The 26,729-nt window shown below is 37.8% G+C and overlaps 1 protein-coding gene and 1 long non-coding RNA gene across 2 annotated transcripts; one reads left to right on the top strand and one right to left on the bottom strand.

The window, feature by feature from the left end:
• The first annotated feature begins 6 nt into the window (after nucleotides 1-6).
• Nucleotides 7-21,728, top strand: RNF103 (ring finger protein 103). The gene is made up of 4 exons (XM_029937748.1): nucleotides 7-672; nucleotides 2,780-2,919; nucleotides 12,515-12,630; nucleotides 19,711-21,728. Exons 1-4 carry the CDS (start codon nucleotides 447-449, stop codon nucleotides 21,284-21,286), a joined length of 2,058 nt encoding a protein of 685 aa, XP_029793608.1. The 5' UTR covers nucleotides 7-446; the 3' UTR covers nucleotides 21,287-21,728.
• LOC115290052 lies at nucleotides 4,320-26,388 on the bottom strand. Its single transcript, XR_003907933.1, has 4 exons — nucleotides 26,371-26,388; nucleotides 14,941-15,201; nucleotides 10,516-10,652; nucleotides 4,320-4,345 (listed from the first exon to the last, which is right to left on the bottom strand). It is a non-coding gene; the product is annotated as an uncharacterized LOC115290052 (long non-coding RNA).
• Nucleotides 26,389-26,729: the final 341 nt, after the last annotated feature.

Genomic DNA, 26,729 nt, shown 5'->3' with positions numbered 1-26,729 from the left:
GCTGAATGATTTTAGGGGGCCTCCTCCCTCCCCCTTGAGATTACGGTGCTGCAAGGCCGACCCCGCCACCTCGGTCAGAGCCCCCCGCAGAGGGAAAACGTCCCTTGTTTTGTTGCCGGCGGGCCCACCCGCACCTCGCTCCTTTCGGTGTTTGATGGGGGTTTTTTAGTGTCCCCCCTCCCCTTTATTTCTCTCGTCTCTCAACGGGAAGGTCCCGCGCGAGGCTCTGCGCCTTTGCCCCTCCTCGTCTCTTCCTCACCGCCCCTCCTTCGCACAAATAGCCGAACCTCCGGCCCCCCGGCCGGCGATGGCGCGGTAGTGAGGGCGGCGAGGCCGGACCACGCTGGGACAGTGCCCGCGCCCCGGCGGGCGTGAGCCACACTCCTCTCCGCGCCCCTCTTTTTCGTCTTCTGAGCTCTCTGAGAAGAGAGAAGACGCAGGGGAAGATGTGGCTGAAGCTGTTTTTCCTGCTCCTGTATTTTCTAGTTCTGTTCGTCCTGGCCAGGTTTTTTGAGGCCATTGTGTGGTATGAAACTGGCATCTTTGCCACCCAGCTGGTGGATCCGGTGGCGCTGAGCTTCAAGAAGCTGAAGACCATTCTGGAGTGCCGGGGGCTGGGGTACTCGGGGCTGCCCGAGAAGAAGGATGTCCGGGAGCTGGTGGAAAAGTCAGGCGAGTATCGAGCTCCCTTGGGGTCCCCCTCCACCCGATGGAGGGGGCGACTTAGACTTCCTCGTGGCTTGTACATTTCTCGTACTCTCGGAATGAGGCATTACCTGGAAGGGTTAAGCAGACAGCTCCGAGAGCTGTCCAGGTTTTCTGCAAAAAAAAAAACAGAAAAAAAATAAATCCCAGTTTTGAGAAGGAGGCTGAAATTATTTGTAGGGGTGTTGCTGTGTCTTTTTAAGTTTTTTAATAACAGATTTAAGTGTAGCTTCTTAGTAATGTTTACCTAAAAAACCATTTTCTTAAAATTAGAGGCTGTCAGCCGGTTGCAGACAAACTGGAAAGCATTATTTATCAGTCGAAATTCATAAGGATATAAGAGAAGGAAAACCCCAAAACGTTGTCTGTAGATAGCAATATTTGTCACGATAATAATAAATAATAATAATAGCATAATAATAGGAGGGAACAATAGTGGGATGCTTAATGTCAAAGAGGCATTTAGGACTAAGATTTAATTTTGAAATCAGAATTTAAATATTGAGAAAGTGAACTGTACAGTATTGGTTTTTCATACTTGAAATTTGGTGAAAATAAAGTATTTTTTGTGAATGCTGACTTTTGTTTATATTGCTATCAGGGTTTTTTAAAAAAATCTTATGTCTTGGATGTAAACTTTTTCCGTTTAGAAGTTTCAGACACTGCTGCATCAACTTAAATGGACTGAGAAATAGAATTGAAATAGTCTAAGTGAATATTTATTTAACATTTTAAAGAAAAATGCATTGTCCATAACTGTTGGTTTGGGGTTAGGATTAAGTAAGATATATAGTTCAGTTTTTTCAGCCCTGAACAAAATATATCTTTGTTTAGGTAAACGTCCTGGGGGGGGACGTCCTGTAACTAGAGAAAGGCATTCTGGGTTGCTGTAGGAAGCAATTGGAACTGGTGGTTATCTTTTTTGTTGTTTCAAGTATATCTGTCTGCTGTGTCTTTAACAAGGCATCCCCCCCTTTATTTAGTACCCTATAGCTGAGTAGTGTGATAGACCAGAATGTTTAACTCCAGTATTTACAGGTTAAGGGTTAACCAAATTTGTATCTCACTACTGGAGTAGTGATATAAATGTAATATTTACATGTAAACGTGATACTTTCTAATAGAGAAAACATAAAATTGTGTTTTTACCTCTTGTTTACTGACTGGTTCATTGTAACTTACTTGTACTGTGGGGGGTGGGGATGGGAAATGGAGTCCAGTGAATCTCTAGTAAATGAATTTTCTAGGTTTAGAAATGAGAAGTATCTTAACTGCCACAGCCAAATCATTTCTTATGCTAAAAAATTTAATAATACTATTTTCTTTTAACTTTTATTTAGTGTTGCTTCCTTTGGGCCTAGAAATAACTTGTCACTTTCTATAAGGAATGCACATAACATTTAAAGAATACACATTTTATAGCAGAAGTCTTCACAGAGCAGTTTATAATTTAAGTATTTGTTGTAAATGATTTTGCTGCTAGCATGATACAGTGCTTGTTTTCACATTTAAGACAAAATTAGGATAATTTGACATTAGTGCTTTCCTTTTTATTTGATATATAAGCTCTCAATTTACACTGAAAATTTGAGTATGAATGTGGAGGGTTTTTTTTATCACAGGTAATCTTTTGTATCTAACCTTCAAGTCTTATAGGCCCTATTACTATTTTAAGCAGGTATTGATGGCAAATTCTGTAACCTATTTCTAAATCTTATAAGTCCGAAGTATGTAAATCATACTGTTTAAAAATTATGTGAAGCCTGAACATGTCATACACAAAACTAAACAATACTGTGATGGCTTTCTGGGCTTACCAGGAAATTAAGTAATTTCATAATAAATTATGTAATGACCTCACTAGCATGTGAGTTCCTTGAGAAGATGGATTTTTGTCTGTTCACATCTGTAGGTTCTTCTGACATTCTGAATCTTAAATGGGTGTATTCAGGTTCTCCTCTTCTATAGAGTGAAATGGAAGTACTATGACATGATTTTTATAATGGAATTAATCATTGAAGTTGGGAATGTAGGATTTTTGAAATCTTACAAGTGTTATTTTTTTTTTCTTCAGGTGACTTGATGGAAGGTGAGCTCTATTCTGCACTCAAGGAAGAAGAAGCATCTGAATCTGTTTCTAGTACCAATTTCAGTGGTGAAATGCACTTTTATGAGCTTGTAGAAGACACAAAAGATGGCATCTGGCTGGTTCAGGTATCAGAAAACAGTGATACAAGTGAAATTATTTTTATCAAAGTAGTCTTCACCAGTTGGTGACACTTATGTGTATTTGTGTCATGTTTCTTCAACATAACTCAGTTCTCATAGGGAAGTTCCTGTGTCCTCTTAAAGAGGTCTACAAATTATGGAAAATGAAAATTGAGGAGTGGGGGAGGGGAAGTGTTGGAGAAAGAGGGTTGACCATTTAGAATCAGCGGAAACAAATCCATTTTAGTTGTTGGATCCTCATTAAAGTAAGAAACACACATATATTCCTTTCGTTGAGTGATTTGTGCTTATAGTTTTAATTAACTTCAGTTTGTAATTCAATAATCCAGATGGTTTTTGTATCTAAAGGAAAAACCCTGAAGTAAAAGTAAGAGAATCCTGCTATTAGGGAAATAGCCAACTTTATGATGATAGAGGAAAAGATATTGTGGGGAATGGTTGGAAGTGCTCATTACTTTGCTTATGAAATTGATGAGATGATCATTTTAAACCTTAGCTCTTGTGATATCAAAACTGTGAAATTGAATTAGCATGTTAGAGTTGTAGAGCTCTGAAGGGTCTAAAAATTTAACTAATCCTTTGCCAAGTGTGATTTATGTATCACTTGATGGTAAATGAGTGGGCACACATTACTGTGTATGAATTTTTATACAAATTAGAAAAATTAATATTGTATTGAACATCTAATTTCACATATATTATTTAGGGCAAAGATAAAATTATTTAATTTTTTTTAAAAAGTAAGTTCACTTAAAGTAAAATATTAAGTAAATTAGCAGTATGATTTTGGCTAAAATTATGATTATTGAATGAGGATCAAATACCAGGACTTTTGATTTTTCTGTCCACTATTCTTGTCATTTCACAATGGGGTTGGCCAAGTTTGATTCAGGGTATAAAAATCAAAATTGCTTCTTTATATTTCTGAGAACAGTGATGTCAAAATATGTTAGAAAAAGCTGTGATTTTTGATGCAGTTATATGCAGATCTGGATCTTGTCATAGATTTGCAATATGATGGTAGAAAGATAGATTTCCTGTTGTACCTGACCTCAAATAAAACATGCATACCTAAGGAGGATGTAACAATACTGTGGTCCATGGGGATAAAGAGTTGAGGTTTGGGAATTCTTCAGGTGATTACATTGGCCATTCATGACTTTCCTTTACATGCAGTCTTCCTCTTTTGTCTGACCTTTTATCTGCCAGATTGTCTAATTCAGTAATTTTTAATTATAGCAAAGGGGGCGCGCCTGGGTGGCTCAGTCGGTTGGCCCTCCGGCTTCGGCTCAGGTCAGATCTCACGTTCGTGGGTTCGAGCCCCGCAGACAGCTAGCTCAGAGCCTGGAGCCTGCTTTTGGTTCTGTGTCTCCTTCTCTCTCTGCCCCTCCCCCTCTCATGCTCTGTCTCTCTGTGTATCAAAAATAAATAAAACATTTTAAAAATAAATAAATAAATAAATATAGCAAAGGGAAATCCTGGGAGATTATGGATATAGTTTATACATTATCCATCAAATTCTCGTTTATTTCTCTGTGAGTTAATTGGTATTGAAGAATAATCTAGCATCTTTAAAGCTTTAATTTATAAGTGAATAGTTATTCCATTTCCTTCCCAAGATATTCATATCTGATAGTCTGATCAAAAAAGATGTGTTAGGCGGTGCCTGGGCGGCTCAGTCCGTTGAGCATCTGGCTTTGGCTCAGGCCATGATCTCACGGTTCGAGGCTTTGAGCCCCAAGTCAGGCTCTGTGCTGACAGATCAGAGCCTTGGAGCCTGCTTCAGATTCTGTGTCTCCCACTCTCTCTCTGCCCCTCCCCTACTCACGCTCTGTCTCTCAAATATGAATAAACATTTAAAAAAAATTTTTTTAAAGACTTGTTGGTTTTGATAATTTTAATTACTGAGATTGAGTTGAATAGCCTGTCCCATTTCCCTGTGTTCTCTAAGTATTCATACACTGAATGGATCCCATAGGAGATGAATAATAAAGATGCAGAACACCTTCCAAACTTGGAAAAGCCATGCCAAAAGTCTAGAAATTTTTTTGGTATATAGGATTCTGTGTATAGAAAATGAACACATTCTGGTTCACTAATTAACATATACTTTTGGCTTACAAATGACTCTTTTTTTTTAAGTTTGTTTATTTTTGAGAGAGAGGGGGAGAGAATCCCAAGTAGGTTCTGCACTGTCAGCGTGGAGCCCAATGCAGAGCTTGATCTCATGACCCTGAAATCATGACCTGAGTCAAAATTAAGAGTTGGACGCTTAACCAACTGAGCCACCCAGTGCCCCTAGTTTTTAATGTTCTGTTAAATGTAACCATGGATTGGGGCTCCTAGGTGGCTTAGTCCGTTAAGCATCCAACTCTTGTTTTTGGCTCAGGTCATGATTTCGTGCTTTTGAGTTTGAGTTTGAGCCCCACATTGGGCTTTATGCCTCAGACTCTGAGCTGGATGTGGAGCCTGCTTAAGATTTTCACTCTCCTTCTCTCTCTGCCCTTCCCCCCCACCTCAAAAAAAAAAAAAAAAACCCAACCACCCACAAATATAAAAAAAAGATACAAATTAAACTTCCTTATTATATGACAAAATTGAAACAGTTTATTTAGCAGTTAGTTGTTTGCTAGGCCCTGGAGATGCACCAGAAACATGCAGCAGACTAATAAGTCCTTGCTCTCTCAGGCAGCTCACAATCTACTTGGGAGAGGTAGGCAATATTTACTGCCTTCTTTAAGTAAATATTTAATACAACATCAAGTTAGTGGAAAATGCTAAGGAGAAAAATAAACAAGACAAGGAGTCAGAGAATGGCAAAGAATTCTCTGATGAAGTGACACTTTAATGAAATGAACAACAAATAATGAATGATTGTGAATGTTAGCATTTAAATTGTAATCACTAAATTATTTTCCTTTGAAAATATTTTTTAAGCCTCACAAGTATTAGTGATTGAAATATGACTCCTAAGAAAGATGGAATGTATTTGTATGGTTCTCTGTGTGTTAATCGTAGTAGGACACACATTTAATTTCTCCAGTGACTTTCAGGATTTGCACTGATCACTTATATCTGGCTTATGTCATTTGGAGCCAGTGGCTTCTGTCAACTGGCTTGGCTTAGAAGAACAATCTCTGGCAGGACAACAAAGATTGAGATTGAAACCCTGTCCTCAGGCATTCTAAAGTCACCAAACTAAGCCAGTCAGCACAGACATTGGTTCCTTGGCTCTTAAAAGGGGGCTGTGTTGTTGTTGTTGTTGTTGTTGTTGTTTTGTTTTGTTCGTTAAAGTGAAAATGTGTGTTAGGAACAAGATAAGTATTCTTTTGGTTGCTTGTCATTCTTTCAGCTCAAATCATATTTATCTAATCTCTTGTGAAGGATAACTTAAAAATTCTGTTGTAAATCATTTGAATTATCCTTTTCTATTTATTTTAAAAGAAGCGGATAAATTTCAGTTGGCTCTGTCATTTTTTTTTTAATTTGTGAGAGTGCATAGATCCCAGCCAGTTCAATCCTCTTCAAATTGCCCTTATTGTAGGTATCCTGTGTAAGAAATACTTAAACATATCAGCGTTCTTTTCTTTCCTCCCATTTTTCTAATATCCTTCCTTACTCCAATGAATTATGGTTTTCTTTTGTATTTATTGAGGAAAAAAAATGTAGTTAGGTGTTATAAAACTGATAACTAGGACTTTAGGCTTCATAGATCATGTCATTGAAAGAATGTCTGGATTTACTTACTTAGGGAAAGTGTGACTTTTTAAAGTCTATTTTGAGAGAGAGCGTGCACACGAGTAGGGGAGGGGCACAGAGATGGAGAGTCCCAAGGGGACTGCACAGATGGTAAGATCATGACCTGAGCTGAAATCAAGAGTTGGATGCTTAACCAACTAAGCCACCCAGGTGCCCCGAAAATGTGACTTTAATAAATGGGTATATTACTTATCTATTTCATCACTTGGTCAGTTCATTATTTTTTTGTAGTGGATTGGTAATCTAGGTTGATTATCTTTCTTGGTGACACTACCTGTGGAATGACCTTACACGAGAAAAATAAATTTCTATAAATTATTTAATTTATCCTGTATACCCTATGAATCTGTCTTTTGTGCATCTCATGCTTTTATTTGCTGCATGATACCTGTAAATGGTCTTTATATCTTTCTTTTCTTAATTGTTATAAAATGTGTTAGTGCTCATGAATTATCCTTACATTAAACCAGAATAGTAGGATGCTCCTTTTCATGCTAAGCTTTTCCACGTCTATCCCATAGTCTCAGTAATATGAAGTAAAAGAACTAATTTCAGTTTTCCAGGCAGCAACACATGGGACATGTAACACATTATATAACTCGTGGAGCAACTGAGTCCTCTTTTTTTCTAACAGTTCTAACAATCTAAGTTTTCCTGCTTTGTTCCTAACTTCAGCTCATATCTTTCATTAGTTATTGATCTTCTAGTGTTGTGGTTTCTTTGATTTTACCACCACCCAATCATCTGAGTATCACAAATTGAAGACAGTGAATTCCCCTGCTCTCACCCCAGAAAACCCTTAGGCAGATGGAACAGTGGCTAGCCTGAAATGGAAAAGTTAGCATGCTTTGTGGGGCTCGTGGGTTTATCCTTAACGTTTCTGTTTCTCCTTTTTGACCTTTGTTCAAGGAAGGACTGTGATATTTGTTCCCTACTGGCTTTTTCCCCATCGTAAGGAATTTAACGTCACTCAAATTGAGGTAGCAGTGAAAAGCATCACGATTTAAATTAAAACTTTGGGTCAATATTTACTGAAGTATCATGTTATTCTATTTCCTGTTTGGCTAAAAAGAGCTAATAGCTGTTATAAAACTTGTTTATCTTTGTTTCTAGACAAAGCTTTGTTCGTGGAGATTCTAACTTATTTATTCCTTTTTTGATTCTAACGGTGAAATACATGGCAAACCACTTTATCATTTATTTTGTTTTGGTGTAAAACTTATTTCTGTTTACTCATAAAGCTAGTGAAGATACCAAATAAATAATTAAATGCCATTGAGTTTTGTTTCTGTCAATCACTTGTCCCTACTTTTAATGGTTTTGTACAATGTGCATATATTTATTTAAGTTGGTCTATGATTGGGGCCCCTGGGTGCCTCAGTCGGTTAAGCATCCGACTTCAGCTCAGGTCATGATCCGATGGTTCATGGGTTTGAGCCCCGCATTGGGCTCTGTGCTGACAGCTAGCTCAAAGTCTGGAGCCTGTCTTCGGATTCTGTGTCTCTCTCTCTGACCCTTCCCTGCTCATGCTGTCTCTGTCTCAAAAATAAACAAAAAACATTTTTAAAAAATTTTTTAAAAAGAAAAGAAAAAAAGCTGTACCCTTTTGCCTAATGTTTAGAGGTAATCAGAGTATCTGCCATAGAGACCATTACAGCAGCTAGACTACATTAAGTAACATTACTCCCCAGATCAAGAGAGCTGTGCTATGATATTTTCTGCATCTCTCAATATTTCATTTTAATAAGGAGCTCCTACTTTCAAAATCGTAGACCAACTTTTTTTCTTTTTAATGTTTACTTTTGAGAGAGAGAGATATAGAGCATGAGCAGGGAAGGGGCAGAGAGAGAGGGAGACACAACCTAAAGCAGGGTCCAGGCTCTGAGCTATCAGACAGAACGTGATGCAGGGCTTGAACTCACAAACCTGAGCCAAAGTCGTGACTGAGCCACCCAGGTGCCCTCGGCTTTTTTTTTTTTCTTAAACCAATGTAATACCTATAATACAGGTGGAAGGGAATAGACAGTAAACTGAACCCCAGTTTTTCTTTGTAATTTTAAACTGGACTATACAAGGTTGACATCAGAAAATGTGTGCACTTAGCATCACATGCTGTCCAACGCTGTCCCATGCATAGTGTGCTGGCGCCCACTCACACTGCTTCATGAAGAGTGACTGTTCACATCGCTTCCCAACTCAATGTTTAGAGATAACACATTGGTAACTTGAAATTGGCCATATGGGAGTATTTATACCAAGGAAATCATCAAGTAATAGAAATCAGAGCTTCCTTTTTCTTCTGGAGAGCTAGTTGTTAAACATCTGCCAGCAAACCCACTGGTTTCATCCATTTACCCAACCATCTAACTAATATTTATTGGAATCTAATGTGTGCCAGCTGAACCTTGTGATTAGCACTGAGGGCACAAAGATGAAAAACCTATAGCCTGTGCCAGTTAACAGCTTACAATCTGGTTTACTAAAATGTATAGATCAGTAAAAATCTCAGTATATGATTAACTTTCCCAGCTAAGTTAGATCGTTTGCATTGGTTCTAGCATCTGAGAGATCACTCTGTTGACAGCGAAGTGGAACCTAGGAAAATTATGGTAGTTTTTTCTGGAAAAAGTATGTTTTTAAGTTCATTGAATTAAAAGTTCGTATGTCTCAGTGGGGTCAAGAACACTGATATGTAATTGGAAAACAAGATACTACTTATGCTAGTGTTTGTCCAGAAAATATTCCAGATGATGGGTTGCTGGGGAAGGGATTTATAACAGGTGTCAAAAACTTGGCGGCATCAGAGACCCCGTATAGGCAAAAGTAGAAGAATGAAGTTCCTAAGCGGTAAAAAGCTAAAATAGATCAGTTCAACATGAATATGTAATGAGTACCCAAATGAGTTAGGCACTATAGTAGCTGCAGGAAATACAATGGTGAGCTAGTGGAGGGATGCCAGTTAGAGAGGCAGATACCCTGGGAAGGGGGAGGGGAAGATCCCTTCACTTCCAGCCTATCCTGCCAAGTCTGTCCCAGACTTGGAACTCAGGCTGTACTTTCATCTAGTTTTTTTTCTAGTCTCTGAAAATATTCCCCACAGAGAACACATCCTTCCTGAACTACCGAGGAGTATGACTCTGTTTTTAATAAGACCAGTAGTGTGAGTGCCACTCAGAATCATCGTGCATACTTTTGGATATGAGCTGTTAAGTTGGGAACTCCTACTGGTGTGACCTAGTAGTAATAGGCTTAGAATGTATGATTATGCCATGTGATTCAACCAGATGAATTATTTTGTGAAAATATTAAAATGTTTAGTGACAGTTTCATTCAGCCTCTTCAAAATTTAATTTATGCTAAACCTTTAGTTGAATAATATAACTATATACGGCATTGGACAGAACAATTCCTAATTACATAAATATAACTGCAGAGTCAAAATGCCTGCACACAGTGAATGCCTAGGGGAGTTTTATTTTTGTGTGGCTCTCTTTGTTAGGGATCATTAAACTCTTCAAAAGCTGGCCTTGGAACAGCTTGCTGAATAAATAAGGACCTGGGCTTAAACATTGTCACATACCTGCTTAGCTTTTCCACCGCTGATCACAGACTTGTGTTGTCTGTGCTATAACTAGGGGTGCCTGCCAACAACTCCTTCTCATTCCTACTTCTTTCTTAGAATTGGAGCACTTGTAAGTCTAAAAGATACCTGTGTGGTGGACAAGATCTTCACTAAAGGATGCCCCTAGACTTAGGGCCACACCTTACATTGACTAAAGCAACCTCATAACCCCTTGATGCAATGTCATTATAAACACTGACCTGAAATGTTTGGGTTATTTGCAGCCTTGATCAGGAAATGGGAGTGAAAGGAAGCTCTTTTTAGTAAAGAATTCTTTTAAAATGTAGGGAGTATGGTGATATGAATTCACAGAGACTTCTTAATCCTTCTCAGTAATCTGGAAAATAAGTTCAAGATGTCTTTGATTACTTGATGGAAAGAACTACCATATTGACTCTTTTATTTTTTTAATGTTTATTTATTTATTTTGAAAGAGGAAGTATACGTGTGCACAAATGTAGGAGAGGGGCAGAGAGAGGGAGAGAGAGAGAATCCCAGTTTTTGCGCTGTCAGCACAGAGCCCTATGTGGGGCTCAAACTCACGAATCTGTTAGATCATGACCTGAGCCAAGACCAAGAGTTGGGTGCCCAACCAAGTGAGCCACCCATATGCACCTACCATATTGACTCTTGAGTAGTAGGGGAAAAAAGAAAAGAAATACCTGCCTTGCTTTATCTTCCTGATTATTCAGGTAAAATATATCCAGCCCTTTTTCACCATGGAAAAAAATGTGAAAGCTAGAGACTTGGCTGGGTAACGTATGAACCTCAGAAAGAGCTTTCATGTCCTCAGATTGCCCTTTTCCTGGTCCTCAACCATCTGAGCATTTAAGTAATAAATGTCTCCTTCAAAAAAACCATCTATTTTCACTGAAAAGCACTATCAAAACCATTTGTTTAATGCCCTAAATTGTGTATGCATTTGTGTATTTATTAAGCATCAAAGTTGTTACAAAATGTTAGGTATACATGTACATCTCTGTAGATGTGGGGATGATAGTAGCAATGGTATATGGCAGGGGTTAGTGGTCAGTGTTCTGTCTGCACATAAAGTGAATTTTAGGTCACTTGTTAACCACTGTATGCTCTCTTCCTGCTGCCCTTGAAATTCGTTTGGCTTCCCAGCAGAGGGGCCACCATGAGGTAGCTGCACCACTGTTGCATCTCCCAAGGAGTAGACACTTGGCACTCATTTCACACACCTACCTGGGATTTCACTTCCTGGAGGCTTTGTGAACATGAAAACAGCCCTTCCTCCCAGAAAGGACCCCAGAGTATTGTGTCGTGATTTTCAATTAGATAACATTGGCTGCATAACATTCGAGAAAATAAACTTGGCCTATATACCCTGGGCTTAAAATAAATCGAACAGATGGTTCATGAATACTTTAGACATTTTTGGCTTTCCTTTAAGTTCCCATTTAGTTGTTTTTGTGTTTCTGTTTTTAAAATATAATTCATTTTTTATTGGTATCTCTGTTGAAGTCCTGCCTTCACTCAAAGCAGGAAGATTAGGGAGTAAAAGGAGAAGGTGTTAATGATTAGAAAGGCTGAGAAAGAAGTCATTACACATTTTGAAGATTAATTTACATTTTTTCCTTTTTCTTCCTTTTTCTAAAAAAAATATTTTACGTCTCCCAATCTTAATTGTGTTTGAAAGCTATTTGCAGATTTGGAATAGAAGTTTCAGAGTGTAGAATTCATTGTGGTAATTCTTTTTATATATTAGAACCTTTTTGTGATTGTTAAGAAAAAGCTGTAGTAGTAATAATATTGATTTAGTCAAAGCATAGTTTAATAGAAAAAAAGTGAAATTTGAACTCATTGAACTCACATGTGGTAATTTCTAGTAAGCTGTATTTGGATTCTTGTTTAAAATTTTTATAGCAGAGAAATGACTCCAAAGGCCATTTTCTTCCTGTGTAACTTAATTCTAAAGAGTCAGGATGGAGAATGTGGCTAGCTTTTTAATATGGTTTTGAGTCTCTCTCAATGTAATTGCCACAGAGTGTGGAAGTTTAATGCACTGTATTCAGTGTTCTAAACCTTTTCAGTCAGATGGTTATTTCTTCAAGAATTGCAATGATGATAGAACAGAATCTTTTTGCAAAAGGTGATTATCTACATTATAGATATAAGTGGTTGGTTTAACTTCATTTTAGGTAATTAAAGTTTCTGTTTTTCTTTCTGGGAGAATAGGTCATAGCAAATGACCGAAGTCCCTTGGTCGGTAAAATCCACTGGGAGAAAATGGTGAAAAAGGTGTCAAGATTTGGAATACGTACAGGCACTTTTAATTGTTCCAGTGACCCCAGGTAAGTTGATTAGGCAATTCTTAGAATTTGAGTTCTGACCAGAATTGTCTTACTTAATGACAACAATGATGTTAGAAGCCTATTTGAACTGAAAGCTAATTATGTTTAGCACGCTTGAGTTACATGGGTGCTTGATAAATAGTTTTTGATAAACTGGCAGTTACTTTCATTCTGAGATGTCTTTCTCTATCCCATTATTCTGTATTCTTTCTAATGGGAGTGACTCTTAAGAATATGTCTTCAGTTCTTTTTGTTTCAGTTTTCTTCCCAAAGAGACTTCATCAGCACATTCATAGCTTTGTGCTAATGGAAATCCTTAGTCATAATTCTAGTTTGTTGACTTCTAGTTTACATGTGGACACTCATTTCCATCTGCTGTACAGCTGCCCCTAGATGTGCCCTTTTCCCTAAACCTAGTGGCCAAATTCAGATTCAGTTTTATTTTTTAAAATCAAGTATGTATCCTTTCTAGCTGTTCTTTTTCTGTTCTTTATAGAACAGAAGTTTTGTCTTCTGTTTTTTCAAAAACAGTTTTGTCCTTTGTTTTTTCCCATTTTCTCAGACAAGAATCCTTGGAGGCATTTTTGTGATCTTTTGTCATTATCTACACTATTTCATCTGTCATGTTATTTCTTGTTTCATTATTTCTTTGAAATGCTTTTCTTATTTCTATTTATTTATTTATTTATTCATTCATTTATTTAATTTTTATTTTTAAGAGCGGGAGCAGGAGAGGGATGAGGTAGGGGAACAGAAGATCCAAAGGGGGCTCTGCACTGATAGCACAGAGCCCAATGCAGGGCTCAAACTCACAAACCATGAGATCATGACCTGAGCCCATGTTGGATGTTCAACCAGCTGAGCCACCCAGGTATCCCTGCAGTGCTTTTTATTTCAACTCCGAGTGCCATCAAATTTTTACTAACAAAGATTCATGCATTTAATTAATCATTCAGTAAATATTTAGTAAAAGATTAGCATGTATAGCATGTTCTGTTTAGTGTTGAGAAGAGGAGAGTGTGTGATATATATGTAGAAAACCCCACAACATCGGTAGTTTCTAATGTAAGTAATACAGCTGTATTACTTATCTGTGGCCTGAATGGGAAGCCCATTAGCTGTAGAAAACCTTCCTTTGCTACTGTTGTACCTCATATTTTCCTGCCTTTTCTCCTTTAGGCTCATGTTTGCTTCAATTTGCCTCAAGATTGTTTTGCTTACTGGTATTATAGGATGTGATCCACACCCTAAGATGTAAGATCCCCTAGGAGTTGGGAGTTGGAGATAAGAAGGAAAGTTCTTGTATCTTCTAACTCACAGTCTCCCTGTCTTCCCACAAAGCTCACATTCTCATCTTTACCACATTCTAACACCTTTTGTTGAAATGTCCAAAGCAGCCTTAAGTGTTAATGTTTTAATGAAAAGGAAATCATCGTTATTTTTGTCCGTCGTTTATCAAAGACAGTTACATTTGTCTGATTCCATCATTCCCAAATAGAGTGTGGGTGAAAGATCTTTCTCACCCTCACTGGTGATTGCAATACCAGAACAAATGATAGTGCCAATTTTTTTTTTTTTCGGGTAATGCCAGAAGTCAGTATTATCATCACTATTTATTAAAAAATATCCAGAATTGATTTTGTAAAAAAAAAAATCAATGAACCTAATTAATATATTTGAACACAGTAACTTACAAATATATTAGAAAATATCAAGTAAAAATAAATTCACAAAAATATAAAGGTTAGACACATGTTATATATAAATTGTTACATAACATTAAGAATTCAAAAACAAGCTAAGCACAACAGAAAACAAAGATAATCTATTAATATGAAAAACTCAAGGAAATAGCAGTGTTTGACTTTCTTTGGTGTAATCTTATAAAATAAAATGCATCAAAAGTGTATTTCATCATTTCAAATGATAATTGAGTCTAGCAGATTTCAGTACACATTTTTCTAGCTCTTCTTTTGAAAAATTCTTTGATTCTGTACTAGCTGAGGAATGGTGAAGAGATACACATAAGCTAACTTTGTATATTTTCTTCTATGTCTTTCATCTTTAAATAATCTCACCTCTTTGGGCTCCTGGTTGGTTCAGTCAGTTGAATGTCCGACTCTTGGTTTCAGCTCAGGTCATGGTCTCACAGTTGTGGGCTCAAGCCCCGCATTGGGCTTTGCACTGACAGCGCAGATCCAGCTTGGGATTCTCTGTCTCCTCTCTTTGCCCCTGCCCCTCTTTCTCTCTCTCTCTCTTCCTATGTCTCTCTAAACAAACATTTAAAAAAAATTTTTTAAGTAATCTCACCTCTTATTTATGGTGGAACAGATCATTTTTGAGCAAATTTTGCTTTCTTTGTTGATTGCAGCTCCTGTTTTTTGTTATTAAAAACACATCATCTTCAGTTTTATCACAGGATGATTTTGATGCATAGTTACTTATATCAGTTTTGATAGTGTCCTTTTCATGTTTTTATTGGGAAAAATCTTACAACAACAATAAGAACTATTGCATAGAAGCTGTGCTTAGTCAGGGTTGTTTTTTTCTTCCTTTGAGGATTTTGGAGATCTAGAAGAACAAAATAAGGCGATAAAGAAATGTGTGTTCAGAATGTCAGTGTAAGGTGGGGCACTTGGGTGGCTCCGCCTGTTAAGCATGCAACTCTTGGTTTCAGCTCAGGTCATGATCTCATGGTATGTGAGTTTGAGCCCTGAATTGGGCTCTCTGCTGTCAGTGCAGAGTCCACTTCAGATCCTCTGTCCCTGTCTCTCTTTGCCCCTCTCCTCATTCTCCCTCTCTCTCAGAATAAATTTAAAAACTCAAAAAAAAAAAAAAAGTCAATGCAGCATGTAACTGGGCAGGGAATAGTGTTATTTAGCAAGTGTTTTAATCATATGTGAATAATTGAGTCATCATCTTAATTTCAGATTTATAAAATAAACACCAAACTCTCCACTCCACTGTTTATTTTGCTTTCTTTACTGGAGTTCTTTCTCTGGTGTGGCTTCCAGGGCAGGCTCCTCCAATGTGCTGATCCCATTGTACAGCAGTACTTTCCTGACCTGGCTAGCTCCTCTTTAGAATGTTCAGGACCATCGCTTCTCGGCCTTTTGGCTAAGCTCAAGTATAGAATGTTCAGGACCACCACCTCTGGGCAGCACCTGACTCTGCCCATGGCAGCAATTTTAATTTCTTGCCCTGCTTGCCTGGCCCTAATTCCTCTCATTCTTCAACCAAGCAATATAGCTTAGAGGGCTAAAAAGCCTTCTGTTAGGTCTATTCTCTTTTCTTTTTTTTTTTTTAATAGTTTATTTACTTATTTTGAGAGAGACACAGAGAGGGAGGGGCATGGTTACTCAGACCTGACACAGGGCTGGATCTCACAAACTTTGAGACCATGACCTGAGCTTAAATCAAGAATCAGATGCTCAACCCATGGAGCCACCCAGGTGCCCCTTTTCCTTTTCGTTTCTTTCCTTTCCCTTTCCCTTTCCCTTCTAAAGTAGAAAAGCAGGTGGGATGTGTCTTTCGGAGGCTGGAAAGATGGAGGATAGTAAAGAGCAGATGGAAGACATTGGAATTGCAAGAGCAGAGTGGCAAATGAATCAGAAGGACCTATGTGAGAGTAAAATGGCAGGGGCCTACGGAATAAGCAGAGAAGGGAAAATGAAGGGGAGATTGGACAGTGAACCTGGAAGGCCAGGGAGACCAATAACTTTGAAGAAACTGCATTGTGTAAACAGAAAATACTAACATTCCTTTTTAAGTACAGGATGCCATAGCAAACTCACTGTTTTCTATCATTTTTTTTAATATTTATTTTTGAGAGAGAGTGAGCAAGCAAGTGTGGGGAAAGGGCAGACAGAGAGGGAGACTCAGAATCTAAAACAGGCTCCAGGCTCTGAGCAGTCAGCATAGAGCCCGATGTGGGACTCGAACTCACAAACTGCAAGATCATGACCTTAGCTGAAGTTGGACAGTTAATTGACTGAGCCATCCAGGCACCCTTCTATCATTTTTTAATAATTTTTAAGTGTTTATTTTATTTTCAAGACAAGAAAGATAGAGCATGAACAGGGGAAAGCAGAGAGAGGGAGACACAGAATCCAAAGCAGGCTCCAGGCTCTGAGCTGTCAGCACAGATCCCAACTCAGGACCCCAACTCATGAATTGGGAGATCATGACCTAAGCCAAAGTCGGTCTACCAACCAAGCCACTCATGTGCCCCATGCTTTCTATCATTTTTAATCTTCAGATTCTCTAAGAGATCTCAAAAGGTTTAAGAACTAGAGGTTATTTTCATGGTATTGTCATTGAACTTATTCGAATTTTTATAAAAGTGTTTTTTTGAGTTGTCAGTAAAAGTTTTTATATCAGCATAAGGTAATATAAAATTATTTTTAAAAAATAATATGTACATTAGTCTTTATTTCTGTTTAGCAGTGGAGTTTTAAAATTGATATGATGTACGTTGGTTTGTTGGACTTCTTCACACCAATGTTTAGATCAATATAAGTAGCCTGGTGTTTATAAGTATTAGAGTTTTAGGGCGCCTAAGTGGCTTAGTCAGTTAAGCAACCAACTTCAGCTCAGGACATGATCTCATGATTTGTGAGTTTGAGCCCCATGTCAGACTCTGTGCTAACAGCTCAGAGCCTGGAGCCTGCTTTGGATTCCGTGTCTCCCTCTTTCTAAGTCTGGAAAACCTGATTGAATTCAAAAGATATATGATGACATATGTCATTTTCTTTTCCTTGGTACTCTTAAATTCTATCTGGAAGGATAAGCCTTAAAACTATCACTTAATTCTGAACTGAAAAGAAAGCACAGAATACATTTGTTTTCTTACATAAGAAATGTATACACTAAGACTTCTTTGACTGTTTTGCCCAATAATGTTTTCTGTCAGAATGATTGTCATTTAATTTCTGGCAATACTCAGACACCAGTATTCTCTGCAGTAGTTATAGAAAGATCAAAAGGATGACCTAGAGTAGAAATGTGTCATCACAAGTATCCTCAGAAATTTAAAAATTAAAGCCACTTAAAGCTTTTTAAGATGTAAATAAGGCAATTACCTATTTGACTTGTTGCTTCTGGGGACAGAAGGTAAAAATAGAATTCATGTCAATGAATTACTTGCACTATACAAATACAGTGGTAAAGGATACAAGATATTGTCTTTGTAGGAATTCATAATTCTCAGTCCATTTCACTTAAAGCAGTGTTGATATTGGGGCATCTGGGTGGCTCAGCTGGTTAGGCAGCCGACGTGAATTTGAACCCCACATCTGACTCAGTGTTGACGGTGCAGAGCCTTCTTGGGATTCTCTCTCTTTCCTTTCTTCTCTCTCTTTTTTTATTCTTTATTTTTTTATTTAATTTTTTTGTATTCTCTTTTAAAAAAAAAAAGAAAAAGAATATTGATATTAATGGAGTTTATCTTGTTAAGGAAGTATATCAACTCAAAAGAAGCTGAATCGGGGTGTGTGATTCTGAGTCACCCAGATAGTTTCTCAGAGTCATTACTTAACCTTGTCTTTATGACATAACATGCTATCTTCATTTATCTTAAGTTCAATTACAAAATTCCTGAGAAACAATTAATTGTATTATCCTCATTAAAACTGTATGACATATGTTAAGACTTTCAGTCTGAACTTATAAATGTGTAGTGTGCTTGTTTAAATAAAATATAATCCATGCTTACTAAGTAAAGCCTAACACTTATGGTTTTTAATGTTAATATTTTGAATAGCAAAATAAGAAATTGAATATTTACTACCATCCAATTACAAATCTATAATGAACAAATGTTTCACTTATAATTTCTCCACTGTCCTACAATAGCTGTTTTTATTTTCCAGTATATCCTTTCACTCCTCATCTAGCTTTTTAGGGGGAGAGTGAAGTATTATAGCAAGAACTTGCCCATTTCCAAGAGGATTGGAGTCGTAACAGACTGGATAAATCTAAACAAGTGATTTAATCTTAGTTAAATTCTTCTATACTTACTCATCCTTGGACTGAATCCCTTCTTAATCTGAAAACTTAATTTTATTTCATCTGTATTAAATACTTCTCCCCATGGTTTTCATTAAAGAGATGAGAGAATACAAAAACCTATGGGACTTGCTCTTTCTTAGGTGAGCCTTTGTATGGATTATTTTGTAGCAGTGTCTGTGCAAGGCAGATATTGGTGCAGGCTTGAGTTAATAAATGGGCACAGGCGTGCCTCCTCCCCTCAGGCAGCTTGCCTTCAAGTCAGGGACTTGGTATGTAGGGTAACCTATTCTCTCTTTGCCCATGTGAATGTAACCACCTTCAAGACCTCATTCAATTCCCAAACCTTTCATGAAATCTTCACCAGCTCAAACTCTCAGTGATATTCCTTTTTAAAAAAAATTTTATATTATTTAGTAATTGAATGTCCATATAGGTTTATACTTCTGTTTTGTCTCCTTAATAGTATTTTAAATTTTCTGTGAGCAGGAATTCTTTTCCTATTATCTTTGGATCTTATAAGCACATAATGCAGTAGTAGGTACATAATAGATGCTGAAGTCTTTTCTGATTTCCCTGACTAAAGGCTGTTCTTCAAAAACATAGAAATACAGGGATGCCTGGGTGGCTCAGTCGGTTAAGTATCCGGCTTCGGCTCAGGTCATGATCTCTCAGTTCCTGGGTTCGAGCCCCACATCGGGCTCTGTGCTCACAGCTAGCTCAGAGCCTGGAGCCTGCTTCGGATTCTGTGTCTCCTTCTCTCTCCGACCCTCCCCTGCTCATGCTGTATCTCTCTGTCTCTCAAAAATAAATAAAACAGTATTTTAAAAAATACAGAAATACGAAGCAAGACAAACAAGCACAAGAAAAACAACAAAAAGAGCTTGCTTTTGTTCTTGTACAACTGCCAGGTATTGGCACTACTTTTGATTATTTGGTGGTTATTTGGTTTTGGGGAGAGATTATCAAGTGCTAAAGAGATTTGTTGGGGGGAAACAAAGTGCACAACAGTAAAGATAAACAAGCTAGCTCATCTAACAGCCTGGTTTTTACTTCGGACTTACTCTTTTACAGATACTGCAGGAGAAGAGGCTGGGTACGATCCACACTCATTATGTCTGTCCCACAAACAAGCACTTCAAAAGGGAAAGTCATGCTTAAAGAATATAGCGGACGCAAGATTGAAGTGGAGCACATTTTTAAGTGGATAACTGCTCATGCAGCTTCTCGGATCAAAACCATTTATAATGCTGACCATTTGAAAGAAGAATGGAATAAAAGTGATCAATACTGGGTAAAAATATACCTATTTGCAAACCTTGACCAACCCCCAGCTTTCTTCTCTGCACTAAGTATAAAGTTTACCGGAAGAGTTGAGTTTATTTTTGTTAATGTGGAAAATTGGGACAACAAGAGTTTTATGACAGATATTGGTGTATATAACATGCCATCCTACATTCTTAGAACTCCTGAAGGAATTTACAGATATGGAAACCACACAGGTGAATTTATATCGCTTCAGGCCATGGATTCATTTTTGCGCTCATTACAACCTGAAGTAAATGATCTGTTTGTTTTGAGTTTGGTTCTAGTTAATCTAATGGCTTGGATGGACTTATTTATCACACAAGGAGCAACCATAAAGCGATTTGTGGTTCTCATAAGCACTTTAGGGACATACAATTCTCTATTAATTATTTCCTGGCTACCTGTGTTGGGCTTTTTACAGCTCCCTTACCTAGATAGCTTTTATGAATATAGCTTAAAATTGTTGCGATATTCCAATACAACCACACTTGCTTCATGGGTAAGGGCAGACTGGATGTTCTATTCTTCCCACCCAGCCCTGTTTCTCAGTACGTACCTTGGACATGGTTTACTAATTGATTACTTTGAGAAGAAGAGACGGCGCAACAACAACAATGATGAAGTCAATGCCAATAACTTAGAATGGTTATCAAGTCTGTGGGACTGGTACACCAGCTACCTCTTCCACCCGATTGCTTCTTTTCAGAACTTTCCTGTAGAATCTGATTGGGATGAAGACCCTGACTTGTTCTTGGAGCGGCTAGCTTTCCCTGATCTTTGGCTTCACCCTCTAATACCGACTGATTACATCAAAAATTTGCCAATGTGGCGATTTAAATGTCTTGGAGTCCAGTCTGAAGAGGAAATGTCAGAGGGTTCTCAAGATATTGAAAATGACTCAGACAGCGAGAGCACAGACACTTCTAGCAGTGAAAAGGAAGTATTTGAAGATAAACAGAACATAGTTCACAATTCTCCAGGAAGAACAAGTCACTGTGATGCTGAGGCTTGTTCATGTGCCAATAAATATTGCCAGACCAGCCCGTACGAAAGGAAGGGAAAGTCATATGGATTATATAATGCTAATGAAGATATGGAACCTGATTGGGTAACTTGGCCTGCTGATATGCTGCACTGTACTGAATGTGTTGTTTGCCTAGAGAATTTTGAAAATGGATGTTTGCTAATGGGGTTGCCTTGTGGTCATGTGTTCCATCAGAATTGCATTGTGATGTGGTTGGCTGGGGGCCGACACTGTTGCCCTGTTTGCCGGTGGCCTTCTTATAAAAAAAAGCAGCCATATGCACAACACCAGCCCTTGTCAAATGATGTCCCATCTTAACCATGTGCAATGTGTCCTTTATAAGCTTTGAGTAACTTACAGCTTGCCTTTTTAATGTTAGTCACAATGTTTTTGTGGTTTGAAGTTTAGTTTAATGTTAGTGCAGTGACAGGAAATACACATTATGCTAATGTTGATGACAATTATTTGGTTGCCTTGTGTGTCAATTGAATGCATACTTAATTGTAAAAATTTTTATTTACAACATTGGAAATTCAGAAGTTAACGTTTTTTGTAAGCACAAAGGAAGTATGATAGAAATTTATCCTAGCAAGACTTTACAAGGTAGGATCAAATCCTAATGGAACTGAAGCCGTTTCTTATCCTAAATGTTTCCTCCCTTTTTACAATCTCTGTCCAGCACCTCTTGATTAAATAATGTATGCTCTGAAACATGAAATTAAAACAGACCTATGAAATAAATTATTTTAAAACCAGAAGATCACAGCTTTTCCACTGTTAAATTGCTTTTGGTGAGGTGACTGTTTTAGGTGATTTGCTGGTTTGCTCACTTCACAGGTAAGTGATCCTAGATTCATGAGGAAAAACACAAAAATAAATTATGTTGCTGACCCTAGCCAGAGGTAATGTTAGTCAGCCTCTTAGCTTGGTTAGCTTTAATGGGAAGGGATTTCATGGTGGGCTTTTTTAAAAAGTATTAAGTCATTTATGGGGAGTATATTCATCTAAGTAAAGTCAACTATAGCATATTAGCCATACATTGATTACTTGATGATTTTCCTGACTTTTATTTTGAAAAATTTCAAAACTGCAGAAAAACTGGTAGCAGTGCAATGAACATCTGTTTCTCTAATTCACGAAGTGTATATATTTTGTTACCTTTGCTTTATCTTCTATTTATCTTTTTTCTGGTCTGTTTTTGTTTTTTACTGATCCTTTTGAAAATAAATTTTAGTCATCCTGATGCCTCTTTACCACTGGCTGTATCACCATGTAGCTACTAAGAACAAGGACTTTTTTTTACATAACCACCATACTATTATCACACCCAATAAACTTATTAACTTTGATTTAGTAATATTTAAAATACAATCCCTAGTTCCCACTTACTCCCAACACATCCTTTATATCTTTATATGTCTTTGTTTTGTTGTTATTGTGAACTTAGGCACAGTTCATGCACTGGGTTTGGTCTCCTTCCTTTCATTCTTTTCTAGCAGTTCCCTGCCCCCCCCTTTTTTTTTTTTAAGTCTTTTCCTGATACATTTTGGAAGATAGACTAGTTAACTTATAGAACATTCTACATTCTGGAATTCTCCTGTTTCCTCATGATAAGAGTTAAATGAAACAATCTTCCTGGATGATATGTACCTCCCATTTGTATAACATCAGAAGTCACGTGCTTTCAGTTTGTCCCATTATTGGTGAAGCTAAATTTGGTTAAAGTTCTGACTTATTTTTCCATCATAAGATACTTTTTCATTTAAGATGGAGCCTGTGAGGCTATGTGAATATCCAACAGTTTGGTGTGGGTTTTGTTGTGTGGTTTTTTTTTTTATTCCAGTGTAGTTAACATAGAGTATTGTATTAGTAAGCCAATGGTTTTAACATCCACGAATGATTATCAGTCTGAGTCAGTTATTAAATAGGAGTTGTAATATGGGGATTTTCTAGTTACACCCTTCATTCTACATTTTTTAGCTCACTTTTTTTTTTGTGAAGAACAGCTTTCCATTTTTCTTTGTCATACTTTGAATATTACTGGACTCACAGTTTCTTTTTATATTCAGTGTGTTAAAATTTATTTTTCTTTGTGATGTCCAAGTCTCCCCAAATTTGAGAAGGGAGAACTCTAGGACAGTTCCATTCTGTGCTATTGATATTCCCTTTCAGTCTTGAAATGCTTGCTTTTTGACACAGGCATTCCCGGCTCACTTTGTATTTTTCCTGGCCCAGCACTGTGATCAGGTCTGAGTTTTCCTAGTGCACTTTAAAAATCTTTGACTACCGCCCCCAAAATGGTAACAAAATACAATTTTCTCATTCTGAATTACTGCTGGCTTACTGACAGAAACCTTTTTTTCCTTCATGGTAGACTGAGCCTTATTTTTGTACATTAATAAAAATAGTAAGGACCGGCTGTTACTGGGGAGCCTGGGTGGCTCAGTTGGTTGAGCTTTGGCTCTTGGTTTCAGCTCAGGTCATGATCTCATGGTTCATGAGTTCGAGCCCCACTCAGGTTCCTTGCTGACAGTGCAGAGCTTGCTTGGAATTCTCTCCCTCTCTCTCCACTCCTCCTCTTCTCTCAAAATAAATAAAAACTGTAAGGGCCAGCTGTTAATATTTGGGAGCTCTTTTAAGTTTTTAAATAAAAAATGCAAACATTGCTCTTTGTGCTCTTAATTTTCCTTTTAAAAAAAAGTAATCACGTTATTGTAAATCTTAGGGTTTCCCAGAGTTCAGTGATTGGTCTACTGCTCTTTTCCTTCATATTTTCAGTGGTTGTCCCCAGTCCACATGTCCAGGCAAAGGCCCCTCCCCAGATCTGCAGTTTTATATACAGCTGTCTGCTGAATGGCTTCTCCTGGGCGCTTTTCAGTACTTAGTAAGTAAAACAGCTTCTCATTCTCTCCCTGACCCCCATTGTCTCATGGTCCTGATTTCAGTTAATGGGTCATAGGCATATAATATTGTCACCTTATGAAATGTACACAAAAGTATAGACATTTTAAAAGACAATTAAAATTTCTCCAGCATCCCAGGACACACCATACTTTGGAGAATACTACCCTAGATGATAAAACAATCTCCTTAAAACCAGTTTTCAAGGCCCTCGATAATCTTCCTGGCCAACTTCATTGACACATCACATTCCGGACTGCTTATCTCTCCAGGGCCATGCTCTAGTTTTTCTCAGCTTTGCGCTTTGCTCTCCCTTCAGCCTGATGTTCTCACCCCTTCTCCGCTTTGTCTAGCTGGATCCCATTTTATCCAGAAGTTCTACACCCTCCTACCCATCTTTTCCTTCCCTACCAGGTTTATAAAGACAGAGATATTTTTACAGTGAAAACTGAGGCAGCTGTCCTCTTACTCAAATGATCAAACTTAGCATCACCAACAATGGAGCAAACTGATAATGTACCCTTCTAATCTTAATGATAGCTTGTCATTTCCTGATACGTGCCCTTACATCCCACTGATGTCTTGCACATGGCTGTCATATTCAGCTATATTAAAACTATGTAAGTGTCTTTTTTATGAATTACTTTAAGGTAGGAATTGTGCATTATTTATCTAGATATCCACAGTAGAGGGTATAAAATAGACACTTTAGATCTTAGACATGCAATAAAAATAATACAACGAAGTTGGGGAGGAAATCATTGCCAGAGGCTCAGATCTCCAGAGAAAGCTTGACTCATCCCTTAACTGTTAAGCATAGCAAATAGTGCTTTTGTTAGATTTCCCTGGAACTGGAGAATTGAAAGAAATATTCAAAGTTGACTGACTTTAGACTCGAATTGTGTTTAAAATGAAAGTTAGGGGGTGCCTGGGTGGCTTAGTTGGTTAAGCATCGTCCGACTTCGGCTCAGGTCATGATCTCACGGTTCATGGGTTCAAGCCCCCTGTCGGGCTCTGAGCTGACAGCTAGCTCAGAGCTTGGAGCCTCCTTCAGATTCTGTATCTCCCTCTCTCTGACTCTCTCCTGCTTGTGCTGTCTCTCTCTGTCTCTCAAAAATAAATAAAAAACAAAATTTTTTTTTAAAGAAAGTTTGAATTCATAGAGCAACCTATTGAATTTAATGAACTAAAGATTCCAAGTATGTGGGCTTTTTAGTCACTAAGCTCTGGGATTAACTGCAGTAATGGGACACATGATTGTGTTCTGTTCAAATGTTTCTCTACTGTCTTCTCTCATTTTTTGTGTTTTTCTTTAAGGATAGTATCCCTGAGGGCAGGCATAATGCTATAATCTACTGGTATATCCTTAGAGTGTTAGACCCAGAATTGACACACAGTAAGTAATTATTGGCTTGAATTTTTTAAATCTATGTTAATTTTATCCTTTACCAAATTTTTTATCACCCATCTAGGGTAGGCAGAAAAGATAAATTATATTTCTAGTGCCCATTAGTAGGACAAAGATACTGTATCTTTTTTTTGTAGTCACGTACTTCTTTTCATCTCTTCTTTAGATTATTTGGGAACCTGGAAGATTACTTATGTAATCTTTCTCCTTACTCCCATATTTCCCCCTGTGGCTATTTTATTATTACTTTAAACTCTACCCAAGGGACAAAAGGTGGCAGAAGTGAAGTAAGTGTTGGGTCCTTTTTCCTATTGGATTTGATTAAAATTTAGAGAAGCAAAGATAGAAATTTAATTGTGAAAATGACATTTCGAATCATCTGTGTTTTAATCATTCTATTCTTGTTCTTGGTGACAAAATTTATACTGATTAACGATTAATTTAGGCAATCTCTTTGCTTGATCTTTTGTACCATCTTCTCATCCAAAGTTTTTATTTTTTCATATGTTATAGATCACTTTACTTCCTAATATCCCTGTGCAACAGATAAAACAGAAGGAATCCCTACTTAATAGGCAATCAAGTTCGTTAAAAGTGTGACTAGGACACAGCTTTCAAATTTGAATGTCTTTAGGGCCCAGTGAAACAGTGTGAGGAGGAGTGGTGAGGGCAGCAGTGTGCTTGCTCCACCTGAAGGTATTCAAATATAGTTTTAAAAGATTGCATCAGCCAGTGCAAGCTGGCGGTGGCTTCTTTACAACCTCTGGACAAGATTCTATCTTGTTCAGGGCTCTTTTTACCACATTTTTACTTAGAAATAAGTGCATTTGTGGAAAAGACAATAGGAAACTCTCTTTTGTCAAAATTATATTATCCTACATGCTGATGCTAAATTGCATACTTGTTACTGTCAAATTCTCTTACTTGATGTGCATGATGGGATAATAAGCTCTTTATGTTCTATGTTAAATGGTGCTTGAATATTCTTATTTACAGTCTGTTTTAAAATACACTCTTAGTATTGACACTGCCGAACTGACGTTGTAACATTTATCAAATAAGAACAAAAATAAGCTTAGAAGTAGAGAGGTACCTGAGGTGCCTGGGTGGCTCAGCCGGTTTTGCGGTTATGCGTCTGACTTTGGCTTAGTTTGTGATCTCACAGTTGGTGACCTCAAGCGCTGCCTCAGGCAGAGCCTGCTTAGGATCCTGTCTTCCTCCCTATCTGCCCCCCGCCCCACCCCCCGCTTGCACACATGTGCATGTGCTCTCTCTATCCAAACTAAAAAAGAATAGAGAGGGGTGCCTGGGTGGCTCAGTTGGTTAAGCGTCTGACTGGCTCAGGTCATGATGGTTCCTGGGGTTTGAGCCCTGCATTGGGCTCTGTGCTGACAGCCTAGAGCCTGGAGCCTGCTTCATGTTGTGTCTCCCTCTTTCTCTGCCCCTCCCCCG

Source organism: Suricata suricatta, chromosome 4 (assembly GCF_006229205.1).
Source record: "Suricata suricatta isolate VVHF042 chromosome 4, meerkat_22Aug2017_6uvM2_HiC, whole genome shotgun sequence".
Classification (NCBI taxonomy): domain Eukaryota; kingdom Metazoa; phylum Chordata; class Mammalia; order Carnivora; family Herpestidae; genus Suricata; species Suricata suricatta.
Note: the sequence above shows the minus strand (reverse complement) of the source record. Positions and strands in the feature narration are given on the sequence as shown.